General features: G+C 57.5%; 3 protein-coding genes across 3 annotated transcripts; all 3 read left to right on the top strand.

Annotated features, from left to right (window-relative positions):
* Positions 1 to 835: 835 nt before the first annotated feature.
* Positions 836 to 4138, top strand: LBRM_23_1090 (conserved hypothetical protein; the record flags this gene model as incomplete). Its single annotated transcript, XM_001565131.1, has 1 exon — positions 836 to 4138. The coding sequence occupies one exon, from the start codon at positions 836 to 838 to the stop codon at positions 4136 to 4138; it is 3303 nt and encodes a 1100-aa protein (XP_001565181.1).
* Positions 4139 to 7040: 2902 nt separating this feature from the next.
* On the top strand, positions 7041 to 7736 carry LBRM_23_1080 (hypothetical protein, unknown function; the record flags this gene model as incomplete). Its single annotated transcript, XM_001565130.1, has 1 exon — positions 7041 to 7736. The coding sequence occupies one exon, from the start codon at positions 7041 to 7043 to the stop codon at positions 7734 to 7736; it is 696 nt and encodes a 231-aa protein (XP_001565180.1).
* A 2979-nt stretch (positions 7737 to 10715) lies between these two features.
* Positions 10716 to 12965, top strand: LBRM_23_1070 (conserved hypothetical protein; the record flags this gene model as incomplete). Its single annotated transcript, XM_001565129.1, has 1 exon — positions 10716 to 12965. The coding sequence occupies one exon, from the start codon at positions 10716 to 10718 to the stop codon at positions 12963 to 12965; it is 2250 nt and encodes a 749-aa protein (XP_001565179.1).
* Positions 12966 to 13538: the final 573 nt, after the last annotated feature.

The raw sequence follows: 13538 nt of genomic DNA, 5'->3' as shown, positions 1-13538 counted from the left end.
GGATTGATCCGAGGAAAGGTGAGTTGACGTCTGTTCCCTTCCCCTCCCCCTCTGCCTCTCCCTCTTTCGCGTTCGCCGGACGTTGTCGTGCGCCTGCAAAGCGAAAAATACGGAAAGAAAGAGGCGAACAAAGAGGACGCCGAAAAGGCGAAAAGAAAGGGAAGGTGAGAAGGGCAGAGCAGCAGACAAGCGCACCCCAGCGCACGAGGGGAGGACGAGTTGCAATACAGCCGAAGGGGATAGTCTTTTCATTGCGCTGTCGTGCGGAGGCTTCTATTTGATTTCCTAGCGACATCTCTCGCGCTCGCGCTCTCTCTCTCTCTCTCTCTGTGTGTGGAAGCGCTTCTTCTTTTAACCAACGTGGCTCTTCTCTCTTCATTTTTGTGCATCCGTTGCCGGTTTCAGGCATTTGTCCTTTTTGCTTGTGTGGGTGTGTGTGAGGGGTGCGTCCGTGTGTGTTGGCCTTTCGTCATTTGCCGCCTTTCCCACACCATCACCCCTCCTTTCTTCACCTGCTCGTTCCTCTCCCAGGTCTCTTTTTCTCTCTGATCCCCCCTCCTCGCCCCTTGCCCTATCTCGCTTGCCTGACACGCTTGTCAGCGTCTGTCTGTCTCTGTCTCTCTTCTCTCTCTCTCTCTCTCTTGCTTTGCGTCTGTGCCTGTGCCTGTGTGTTGTCTTTTCCTATCTGAGAAGCACGGTCAAGGCGAGGGCTCGTCAGCGTGCGTTTTTTCGACCCAATAAAGGCGGAGGGGAGCCACAGAGGAATTTACCATCGAAGCCAGTCCCACGTGGGTGGTTAACCTGAACCATCTTATCGTCTATTGTACCCATCGCTATGGTTGGGAGCATGATTGCCCCACCGACAACCTTCGCTGAGGCGGGCGTACCGCTCCACACTAGGCTGCTCAGGGCCGTGGAGTCTGATGGGCAGGCTATTGCGCCGACGCCGCTGCTCATTCGGGTGCTGCGCCGAACAGCGTCTGACTTTGCCGATGTTATCGTTGACGGCCGCTGCGCAACGGGCACTCATCAGGTGGGCAGTGCCGCTGCTGTTTGGGTCCACAACGAAAAGGTTAGAGCTAACGCCTCGTCAGCAGCGGGGCTCTCTTCAACATTGCCACAGCAGAGGACAAAGGGGAGCAGTCCCTCATCTCGGGGCGCCACAGACGCGGACGGCAGCTGTGCGATGCCGCTGTACCGCACCGAGGCGGCGCTCAGCGAGTGCCGCTCACTTCTTGTTCTGTACACACTGCACTGCCTCCTAAGTGCTACTCAGGAACCGAATTTGGACGCTGGCGGCGGCAGCAATGCTCATGTCCGCGCGGATGCGGATGGTCGTGTGCAGGAGGTGCCACTCGCCGCGCGTAACTGGGCACCGGAAGTGTCCATCGTCGTTGCCGAGACCGAGGCGAGTGCGGTGGAGCTGCACCGCATGTGCACCTCTCTCGGAGAAGCCTGCGGGCTGCGTTTGAATACTGTGTTGCAGAATGGTAACGAGCCCCCCGCATCCCTCGTGCTGTCGCCTGCTATGTCGACAGAGAAGAACGCGGCGAATCCTGAGGTCAGCGCAGCACCAGCTGCTGAGAGCGAAGCCGATAATGATGAAGACAGCGGCGGTAGAAGCAGCAGCGCCAAGAAAACGACTTCAGCGGGTGAGTGGCCGTACTTAGCTTCCATCGTTGTAACAACTGCGCACGGGTTTCTGAGCTGGAACTTAAGTGCGCTGCTGAACGCTGGCGTGGACGTCGCTGTTGCCGGCAGTGGTGCAGCCATGGCGGATGCCGATTCGGCGAAGGACGCGGTCAACACGGGTGCTACAGCGGCCGCTGCGGCTTCTTCGAGTCCTCACATGCGGCGCGTGCACCCCCACATTGTATCGGTTGTGGTGGAGGAGATGGGAGGGGCGAGTGTGACCTCTCCGATGGGGGTCGATAAGGCAGTGCAACAGTGGCGCGAGGTATACCACACCCTGTACGCGACGGTGCTGCGGCAGAACTCGCGCTACGCTTCAACGGCGCACCTGCACGCTCACTATATGTGGGTCTGCCGCGGACCCGTCTCTCACCTGCCTGCGTCGCTACGGCAGTGCTTTAGCCGGCGCAGTCGGCGGTACTACCAAATCCAGCCCTCAACGTACATTAGTCCCTTGACCGTTTCCCTCATGCCGCACCCGCACGAGGGGCTGAGCTCGCCAGCTGAGTCGCTTGGCATACGCCTCGTATTGTCGCAGAGTCAGCTCGACAAGGAGGCGCAGCTGCGTCGCATCGTGACGGACCGAAGCGGTCTCTTTCACCGTGTGCTGCTGCTCACGCACAACAAGGAGGTTTCCCAGCTCAGTGCGCTGATCACCAGCTGGGGCGTGTCAAAGGAGGCGCCCACCGCATCAACGGTGTCGGCCTCCTCCTCCAACAGTGTTGTGTTCACCCGACGCATGGACAGCTTAGGCGCTCAACAGCAGTGCCACACAGCATACCTGCAGAGCTGCGAGGCGGCGGAGCAGGTCTTGCCAACCGCGGCGTCGTCGTCGCCACCACCATACTCCTCCCCTGTCGTCGTCACTCTCGTTGCGTGGGACGCGCTAACGTCACTCGACATAATGGACGTGGACGTTATTATCCAGTATTACCCTCCTCAGAAGTCGCTGACAGACCAGGAGTGGGCGGAGTTTATCCAGGTCCTGCACACCACTGTCGACGGGGAGCGCGAGATCGAGCTTTCGCTTCGGCAAAACCGCAACATCAAGGAAGAGACCATTCAGGAGAAGCTTCAGCAGCTGCGGGAGTACACTACTACGAGAGCAGCGGAGAGATCTGAGCCACCGCAGCGTCCGCTGCCGGTGCTTGTGACCCTGATGTTGGCAGCGGACTTTACCCTCTCTGCTTACTTTCTTCACCAATACATGTACAGCGGTGCGACCGGCACCCTGACCCGCGCCGCCACGGCTACGTCGCTCGCGTCCACCGGCCCGGCTCCTGGCCGCCCGGGTGCGCAGGAGCCCGTTGAGTATCCGGTTCCGGTGCTAGACATCTCTCCCAAGCATCCATACTTTATTCCACTAGTTTGCGGTCACACCGGTGACGTCGAGTGGCCAGCAACGGCACCTGGTTCACCGCCGCGACCGCGCGCCGTCACGGCTGGCGTCAGCGGCACTGAAGCAGGCCTTGTGTCAACGCTCACGTCAGGCGAGGTGATTACAGTGAAGAGAGTCCTGGTGGCGAAGTTGCAGAAGGAGCAACGGCGGCTCGACTCCTTCGCCAACTTATCGGGCACGGGTTCTGAGACTAACGGCATGGGCTTCTCAGGAAATTTCTCTGTTGCTGCCACCCCGTCATCGGCGCAGCTCTTGGCGCAGGGTAGGGTTACTGTAGCTGGCACCGCTACCAGTGGGGGGAGCGCCAGACTCAACTCCACCGGCAGCAGCGGTAGTGCCGCTGGAAGTCGAAGAGTCAGCAGCGCTGAGCGCAACTCCTTCACAAAGTTGGTAAGAAATGCTGGAGTAGCTGCGATAAACTACGCAGCCAGCCCCACCACCGGCGCCAGCGACGTGCGAGCAAATAGCCGCGCAGGCAACAGTGCGAGCACTGGTGCGGTGGGCGGTGGTGGCGGCAACAAGAATAACAACCAGCGTCAGCATCAGCAGGGTGGGGGCGGTGGTGGCAAGGAGCTCCCTTTATCCGCTCCAAGTAGCGGTGGCGGTCGCAATAGAAGTGGCAACAGGAACGCACGCCTCTCGGCACCGCAGAACAGCAGTACTGGGGACCGCAGTGGCAACAATGGGAAGGACGGCATCAATTCGAGAAGTAACGGCGGCCTGAGCAGCAGCAACGGTGGTGGTGGCGCCTCCTCCAACACCTTCGCCGCTGCTGCTGGCGTCGCCAAGACATTAGGCAGCGCAGCCGCGCCTGGAAGCGCTGGGCGGAGTGACAGTGGCAGCAAGGAGGACGGTAAGGGCAATACGATGGCACGCAGTCTGTCAACGAGCAAGTCCGCTGCCTTGGACTCTAGTGCGGCTTACTCTGGGGCGAAAGGTGTTGACAGCAGTAGTGGCGGTTATGGGAAAGTTAGCGCCAACAAGCGTCGCTCCCGCAACACGCGAGCAAAAAAGAAGCAACAACAGCAGCTATCATCATTGAGTTAAGCAGTGCGTGTGTGACGGCGGTTCGGCGAGTCTGGGCTGGGTACTGTTGTTTCTGTGTTCGACTAGGCCCTTCTCTTGGCACTCGCTTCGCGCTGTGCCGCAATTTTTCTCTTTCCCTAACGATTGAGGGCGAGAGGAGGAGGAAGGGAGGAGGGGGGTGATGCGGGGGAGTCGTGAGCCCTTGCCTGCCTGCCTCTCTTTCTCTGTGTGTGGGTGTGTCTCTACCCGCGTGTTTGTGTTTCTGTTTGGGCCTGCGTGGAGCTCATCCGTCTCAAACATGCGTCGCTCTCTCTGTATTACCTCTCTCTACGTCGTCTTCATTTCCTATATGGTGTCTCTTGGTGTACTTTGCCCTTTCCTCTGCGCGTTTCTTTTTTCTCTTTGGTTTTGGTGTTGTTGCCTTCTCTTTTCACCTCACACTATGGCATAATCACGTTCTACCGCACGCACCCGCACGAAGCACGTACGCACTCGTGCCACCAACGTGGAAGAGAGTGTGTCCGCTTATGGGGGAGATATATATATATGTGTGCGTGTGCGTGTGCGTGTGCGTGTGCGTGTGTGTGTGTCTCGCCTGCGGCGTTCCCCCTTGTTTGTCTCTCTCCTTTTCTGTCCCTCTTAATGGTTCTCCTCTTCCATGATCTCTTCCATCTCAGCGAATGGGTGCGTATTGTGCGGGTGCGCTTGGATCTGTGTACCGACCCCGACCCCTTTTCCTTCCCTCGTCCTGTTCTCTCCTCCTCTGCCCCCTCCTCTCTTCATCGATAAGTAGTTGAATGGAAAGACACAGCCAGCCTGGTGTGCGTGCGCGTCTTTCTGTTCGTCTACGTATGCGGGTGCTCGCTCCTTGTTCTCGTCGTTTCTTTTTTTTTTCTAGCTCCGTGCACTTTAATGGCGTTCACGAAGTAGTATGTGAGCTGTTTTTCGGTTTTCCTTCTGTACCTCCGTGTCTCTCCGCCTGGCATTTAGGCCTCTGCCTTGCGTTCTCTCTCCCACCTCCTCTCTCTCTCTCTGTGTGTGTGTGTGTGTGCGTGTGTGGTCCCTCTTTCCTTTTCGTTCACGTGCTTTTTCGTTGGTGCCTGCAGTCTTCCAAGCTGCTGTTGGTTGGGGGGGGGGGACGCGGTGAATTTTTTGTGTACGTTAATTTGATCGAACCGCGGTTTTCTTCTTTTTCAAGGTCGCGCGCCTCTTCCCTTCCCTTATAGGTAACGGCCGCGATGGAGAGTATTACTGCGCTCGTGGGTGTCTGCACTTCTGATGTACATTTGCAGGAGTGCGTCGCCTTTAAGTGTATGTTGTACGTGTTAACGTGTGTACCCACGGCTGCTGCGTCTTCCTTCTTCGTTTTTGCCCACCTCCTCGTGCGAATAGGGGCGTTGATCACGATGGCCAACGCGTGGGTGCTGCCCTGTCAATTGGAGCCACTCGTACCTCTGCATATGCCCCACAGTGTACGTCTGCGCCTTTGCCGGTGTTCTCCATCTTCTCTTTCTTCATCTTCTTGTCCTCCTTCGCCCTTCCCCCTCTTTCTGTTTTCGGCGCTTGTCCTCTTTCGCTTTGTGTTTGTTGGGCTGAGTTGCAAAGGTGCGCAGTTTTGTGTCCTCGTGATGGACGAGTTTTGTACACGGGCGTGTGTGTTGGTCTGCGTAGGCGTACCACTTGTGGCTGCGCTACGCCGTTATATGTTTTCCCCCTGTTCGTCTTGTTATATTTTGATGCATCGACTGGGCTCTGCATGTGCGTATGAGGCGGAAAAAAGCAGAAGAGAGAAGAGAGAGACCTGTCTTATCCGTTAACTTCGCATCTTGTCTCCACGCATTCGCTCTTTCGCTTCTTTTCTCTTTCACTATAGGTCAGCTTGCACAGTCATCCACATCCGCGTGCACTTCTCTCCACCTTCATCCACATCCCTAAACAGCAGCAAAGAGGCAAGGCCCACCTACACGATCGATGCACAACCGTCATAGGAGAAAAAACTGCGCCGCCCGCTCTAAGTCTACACGCAAGCGGGCGTATGAATCAGCGCACCGAAGAGGATGGAGAGGGTAGGGCAGGAAAGGTGCTCATCGCTCTCTCTCTCTCCCGAATCCCATTTGCCCATTTCCTTTCCCCCGTTGAAGAGAGTAGCGAGGTGCGGTGTGAGCCCCTGTTAGTAGAGAACCACCGCAAGCGGCTGACTCACATAGGGATAGGAAGGGTAGTCAAACCGTTCATGCTGTGCACCGATGCAGCTTCACCCACGGTCGTCAAAGTGACCTTGGGTCTTGCTTGTTGCACTTCTCTCATCAGGACACGTATGAACTCTCGCCCACTGCACCCCCCCTTCTCCTTCCCTCATCACCGATGCGTTTTCTTTCCTTCACTCACACAATCTCCACACGCCCCCTTAAGCGCACAACCGTATACACAACCGCGTGCAAGCACACAAAAAAGATTTCCCTCGTCCTCTCTCTGCGCCACTTCGCCCCCTCCCCCCCTGGAGGCGCTTTATCCTTTCTCTTCCTCACTGTTCCTCTTCCCCTTTAAATCACCCGCTGCCGAAGAGACCGTCTCACTCATCTCCCCTCTCCCCCACACAAGTAGAGAGGCACACACACAAAACGTGCCCCCCGCTCCCTCCCCCCCCGTTTCGTTCACTGAGACTTTGAACCGCTTTCCACGCTCTTCATTGCCATCGGTTTTTTTTTTTCCGACCTGTTAGTTGTCTTCTTTCCCTCTTGTCTTCTACTTTCGTATCTTTCGCGTTGCGCTCTCTTTTTTCTCTCATTTCCCTCGCGTCTGTGCCCCTTTGGAAGCAGAGGCGTCTAGGCGCGTGCAGCGAGCGCTGGAACTTCGTCTAGCAGAGCCGAAAAGTCAGCAAAACAAGGCAGCATCACTTTCATAATCCCTCCTGTTCGAGGAAATGTTAAAGGTATCACCGGCGGATGAGAAGACGGTATTAATCAAAAAGCTCAAGCATGCGTGCACGAGCTACGATGCCGCGGTAAAGAAATACCTAGCGGCCGTGAAAGTTTTGGACAGCACCATGGAGGCCCTGGCCATCTCCCTCCGTGAGCTCTCACAGGAGGAGGATAGCGAGCTCGCTCGCAACAGGGTCGACAGATTCTGCACGGCGGTGGATCGGCACATGGCCAACGCTTCTGTTGGCGCATCTGGCCACAACAAGCCACGCCCCACTTCCGTTGAAGCTACCCCCAGCAGCGCTGGATACCCCTTTGCCAACTACATGAGCGACTTGACGCGCGAGGCCACCATGATCATAGATGAGTTCAAGGAAATGCTCAAGACAGCCGAGAAGTCAAAGTTGAAACAGGACGACCTCGTCTCCAAATACAACAAAAAGCGCCTCGAAGTCGATGAATTGGAGCTGAAGTTGGCCAAGAAGAACCAGGGCATCGATAGCAACAGCAAATTTTCCTCCAAGGTGGCCGACCGCGACGCCTTGAAGGCGCAGGTGGAGGCTGGTAAGAGGGCGTTCAGTAGCACCTACAGTGTGCTGCTTCAGAAGCGAACTGAAGTCCTCACGCGAGTCGTCGATAGTCTGCAGACGTACTCCGCCAAATACTACATAAGCCTGTCCAAAACAATGCAGGCGTGATGAGGGACGTGAGCTGCCGCCGTCGCAGCTGTGCGAATAAAATTGAGGTACATTATTCATGATTGAAGGTGCCACTGTCGTCGCGCACCGATGCCCCTCCTTCCGAGTGTGTGCAGACGCATTTGTGGGTGCCCCACCTAACAGTGCATTACCGCCATCCATGAAGTGGACCGCACGTCCCTTAGATACGATAGCTTGTATACGCAGTCGACCATGAGTCAAATTGACCAGGCAGGCGGTATGGGATGGGGTGGGGGCTTAGCAAAGGAGCAAAAGAAAAATGGAACCAAACAAGCCAATAGGGGAAAAAAACGTAGGCAACGAAGCGACAGTGCCGTTTAAATTCCCATCGCTGATCGAGTTCCTTTTTTTCTTGTTTTCTCCCCCCTCCCATTCGCCTTTTGCCTGTGTGTGGGGCCGTTCTGGCTGACTTCGTCGTTGTTGTCTGTGTTGTTGTTGCTTTTCCTCTTCCTTTTTTGTAGTTTTATGTTTTGTCATTATCAAACGTCCCAACCACGCCTCTCTCCTTCCGTTGCTTCGCTTATCACCCTCCTTCGCTCTTCACCCCCCCCTCCGTGTTGCGCTCTCTTTCCTCGCTTAACGCAAACAAGCAAAGGCGCTCCGTTTCGGCTCATTATTTTCGACTTCCCCCTTCCTTTTCAGCGGAGGGAGGACAGTCACAGCCATCGACCAGCGCCGACGCACAGGTCAAACATGAGCGGTTTCCGTTTGCGCTCAGCGCGCCCTTCCACCACGGAGGAGTGGACAACTCGACACATTACAGCCGCAGCTCACTCATATCTCTGCTGCGCCGCAGCTAAATCTGGGTCGTGTAGGGCAGGCTGTCTGACATCGACTCCGGCCATGCGTCTAGCGGGCTCTTCTCATTCTTCCTCGGCCCTTCCGCTCATACGTGTTGCGCAATCGGCACCAGGCGGACTCAGGTGGGTTGCATGCCTTGATCTCAGTGGACTGCGTCCGGGGTCCTGCTCTTGGGCAGAGAGGGGTGGGGTGGCCTGGACGCGTGCCGGATGGGCCCAAGGAGGAAGTCGACCGGCTGTAGGTCAGGGCCCTGGAAGACCCGGCACCCGGCCTGCAGCCCATGCTTCGCCCTGAGTTGCTTCACGCGGCTTCATTCCGTAATACGGCGCGGTGGCTCTCCACGGTGGAGGCTGGGAGGACTCGATGGCGCGATTCGGGGTGCTCTCGTTCTGCCTCCGGGATGTGTGCTGCCACATCAGCCCACCCGGTGTGGGGCTGGAGATGCCGCACATGCTGCACATATGCACTTTGGGGTGCATTGGTGTGCATCTCCTCTTGCCTTGTTTGTCCATCACTCTCGCTCCTCTGACCTCTCGATACTTTGCTTGGACGTGACACACCATGCCAGCTCTGCGAGACAGCGCGTGCACACAGTGCTCACACCTTTGCACCATGGGGCCTGCTTCAGGACGACCCTGCTGCTGGGGGGGGGGGGGACCCGCTGTCTTCATCCGTCATTTTCGCTGATGATACGGAGGGGGCGCATCTGGATGGCGTGCCCGCATGTGCCTCGACAGGTGGGACCGTTGCAGTGAGCCCGTGACCGCAGGGGGCACGCCACCCTTTCCTGAATCCGCGCGTCTTTGACAGGAGGATGCGTATTCGTGTTGAATCATCGGCAGCGATTCGTGGTGAGCTGCTGCGGGATCAGATCATCAGCGCAAGTACCTTCGGCAGAGCGCCAGCTCAGGCCTTTCTGCCGACACCGCAAGTCTGCACAGCCGTCTACCTGAAGGCAGGCTGCTGGGCCTCCCCGCGCTGAGAGGGGGGGGGGCGGTGCTGGACCCTGGGATGCCATGCGCGGTGAGGCGGCCGGGGGTCATCAAGATCCATACACAAGGGCAATCCCCCCAAAGTAGAGCAAATCAGTGAAAAGGCGCTATCGAGCACGCCTGGGCTGCACTGGTAATGTAGCCGTCTATTGAGCAGTGCAGCAGAAGAAAAAGGAGCTGAATGGCGCAGCTTATCGATTCAGTGAAGTGGGCGAGAGCGGTGTGATAGGCTATATCTGAATTGTGCTTTTCGCTCTTCATTCAATCGGTAGATTCCGCTTGTTTTGCCCGTCCTCCTCGTGGATCCCGCCACTGTGCACTGGGTGCTGGAGGAGGTAAAGCTTGGAGCATCTACGCACCCCCGCCACAAACACGTCACTGGACGTGGACGGTTTCTTTCTGTTCGCGACATGTCACGTCATGGGTCTGCTGGTTTATTACGGTGTCTGTAGGTGTGGTCTCTCTTAGCCAGTGCTGATGCGACATGCGAGTAGCATGTGCGCATGTCCGTAGCGGTGCGCGCATTTGTGTGCGTGTGTGTGTGTGTTCACCTCATTGGCGTTTGTGCGCTTCTTTCTTGTACCTTTTCTGTCTATTCCTCTCTCGTTCTCCTATCTCGCTTTTCCTCACCCCCATCCACACACTCGCTCCACCACAGCATTGGCCTACCTCCTCTCTCTTGCCTACTCTTGGCTACGCACAGGGGCTACCCACGCTGCCAACCTCACCTCCTTGTCACCCTCTCATATCCACTTTGCACCCTCGCTCTCGGTCTCTCGACGACGTGAGGATCGTGCGTGCCTGCGCACATCGCCATCGTGCTACTAGAGCCTTCTTCAAGGTAGCTCTTCTGCTTCACCGTGCAGGATTGACAACGGCAGAGGAGGGGGCATGTAAGCGCCGACGTGTCGCTCTGTTCGCTTGTGCGCGTAGCTGGAGATCGAAAAAAAGAGGGAGAGCGACAGTGGTGCGCGTTTTCTTTTCTCAAAGACAAGTTCGGCATACACCGAGGATAGAGGAAAGGGCCAGGTGTTGCCTTCGCTCTCGTTTCCGCTTGCCCTCTCCGTTGAGTCACTTAGGGGTTCATTTTTTTTGTGTGTGTGTGCTCGCATCTACACACGATACGACCCAAACTTTTCTCTCTCGTACAGGCACTGGTCAAGGCATGCTCACTTCAAAGAGCCCGTCGCCTGCCAGCAGCAACTACGACTTTGCGCTGCGCTATGAGCGGGTGAAGCTTCTCGCGAAGGTACTGAAGCAGTTTGATGGGTACGTCTCCCGCACGACTCAGGCAATGCGGGAGGTGGCCAGCTGCCTCTCGCTCGTTGGCCACAGCTATCATGAAGTTGCGCAGTGCGTCAACAACACGAACCCACACAGCACAGTGAAGCAGTCCTACATCTCCTTCAATAACCTCATTCGCGGGAACTACGGGACCGACTTGCAGAGCGCGGCCACGCTCTTCTCGTCGGAGATGAACAGCATCAAAAATGGCGAGCAGTACCTGTTGTATAATGGCTCCATGCATAAGGCGGTGCTGTCGCGGCTGCAGGAAGTGCTGAAGAGTGCACAGAAGGCGCGCGACCTTGGCAATGAGGTGAAGAAGGCACACAAAAAGGCTGTGGCCTCGCAGAAGCTTGTTCGCAAAAAAGAGTCCAAGTACGCCCGCATGGGTCGGCCCTTGACGGAGAGCAAGCTCTATGTGAAACAGTCGGAGAAGATGCGGCGCCATGATGAAGCCTACGAGGCGAAACTGCGCACCTTTGACGTAGAGTTCGAGTCGCTGATGCAACGCCAGCTGTACCTGGCGGGTCACATGATGGATGACTTCCTTGACGTGAACACGGTGTATCTGTCACACATGCTGAAGGTACTCAGCTGCCTAGCCCCGCACGGCGTGGAGGCTATCGAGAAAATGCTGGACAGCGGCGGGAAACTCGGCGAGCGCCTCGGCGTCGCGCCAGAGGATCGACTTAACAGTCGACTGAGGACGCAAACCGTCAGCATGCTCAACGGGTGCAATGTAACCCCGGTGAGGAGAGGCGGCGGCGCCACACCTGACAAGGGAACCCCTGCCAAGTCCAGTCGCGGCGGCTCTTCACACAACTTCACTAACTACTACGAGAACCGCCGCCACTCGACTCTGTCCGCCGAGCGCGCACCTCTGACAGCGCGCGCTCTTGACAAGGACGGCGACGAGAGCAATGGGTACTGTTGCACACTGGATGGAACGCCGCAGCGTCAGCTCATCTCAAACCAGACGCCGTTGAGAGCTGCCTCTGGCACCACAGAAATGTGCAGGGCAACAGGTTGCGCGTTCTCGGTAGGGGAACCGGACTCGTCACCGCCACTGCGCGCCCCGTCTTTCCCTGCTGCCGTGCGGCGCGGCGATGCCACGCTGGTACAGTACGCCGACCGGTTTGCCATCAGTCTCCCCGTTTCATGTAGAGCGCCGGGCACGATTGCAGACGCTGGAAAAGAGGCCAAGCCCATCATGAGAGCAGCACCAGTCACGGTGGTGGCTACGACCGATGGCTGCCGTGGTGGTGCTCATGATGCGACCACCGCACGCGCGACTCGCGAGCTCAGGCCCAGCCACGCATCGTGTGGCGGTGGAAGCACGCCGACTGTTGCACTTCCTGCACCTCACCTTGCGCTAGCGCCGCCGTCTCAGTGCCGCAAGGAGAGGCCGTCGGGGCGGTCATCAGGCTGCTCAGCGGTGCTGGCTTCTCAAGCGGCCAAGTATGAACTCAACCAGCCACGACCCACGGAGCCCTTTGGCGACGACAGCGTCACCAGCGCCTTCAAGCAAACGCCGCGCTTGCCCTTGGAGCCCATCTCGTTGTTTCCTCTTGACGTCGACGAGAGCTATGTCTCCCAGCAGACGATTCCGCGCATGTCGACGGCATCGACCGTTGTTGCTGATGCTGTGATACAGCAGCATACACTCTGCGACAAGAAGAAGCGCAAGACCACCGGAATTTCTGCTGCTACGGGAGGAGGGGTTCCGGAGCTGTGCACCGCCTCTGCCCCACCAGACGAGGACACTGTGAGCAGTCGCACAGACATGCAGTCTCAGGAGGCATCGGTAAGCAGCATGGACGATTGTTATGCCACACTTGGTCATCACCCGCGGCCACAGCAGCAACGCGACTTGAAACAACGTTCTCAGCGCGACACTGCACCCGCAAACTTGGCACTCTTCCCGGCAGTGGGGCCGACAGGTGACTCTGGGACTGCTACGTACCAATGCTGCGGCGACGGACTCTATTCCGAGGGCGGCGGGGTATCGGCGAGCTCGCACAATTTTTCGGGAAGCTGCGGATTGGACAGCCCTGCACCGACGCCTCAGCCGCGTGCGCTAGGCACGGATGCATGGGAAGATTCACAAGTGCAGCCATGCAGCCCCGCGTAGCGTTTGTTGTTGCCGAGACAGCGAGACGGGGTATGAGGGCGCATGAGCGGAGTCTTTGCGCGTGCGTGCGTGTGTGTGTGTGTGTGTGTGTGTGGCTCCGTCCCCTTCTTTTTTTCTCTTCCCTTTCGCGTCTCCGTTTCTCGTGCCTCATCGTCTCCCTCACTGCGAGACTGAACGTGTGCGCCTCTCTTTGTTCATGACCACCCCACTTCTTTGCTGTCGTCGACACGTGCCACGCTTGCGTGCGTGCGTCGGTATGCTTGTGCTTCATCTATCGCGTTCTCTCTCCCCCACGCCACAGCCTCCGCCTTCGTTGGCCTGCCTTGCACCACCCACCCCTCCCTCCCCACCCATCCACCCACGTTGCGCACGCACTCCCACCCCCACCCCCCTTTTTTTCTCTCTCTTGCTTTCTACGCTTCCCCGCTTTCCTTTCTTCCCTTCTCCTCTTGTACCCTCCCTCACCACTATTCTGTCCCCCTTAGGGCTATATTGTACTTCACCCCTCTTCACCCCACTCCTCCTTTTTGTTTATTTTTTCTCTCTACGAGAGTGCCCCCCCCTTTTTGGGCG

Source organism: Leishmania braziliensis, chromosome 23, assembly GCF_000002845.2.
Source record: "Leishmania braziliensis MHOM/BR/75/M2904 complete genome, chromosome 23".
Classification (NCBI taxonomy): Eukaryota; Euglenozoa; class Kinetoplastea; order Trypanosomatida; family Trypanosomatidae; genus Leishmania; species Leishmania braziliensis.
This window is presented reverse-complemented; position numbering and strand designations above follow the sequence as displayed.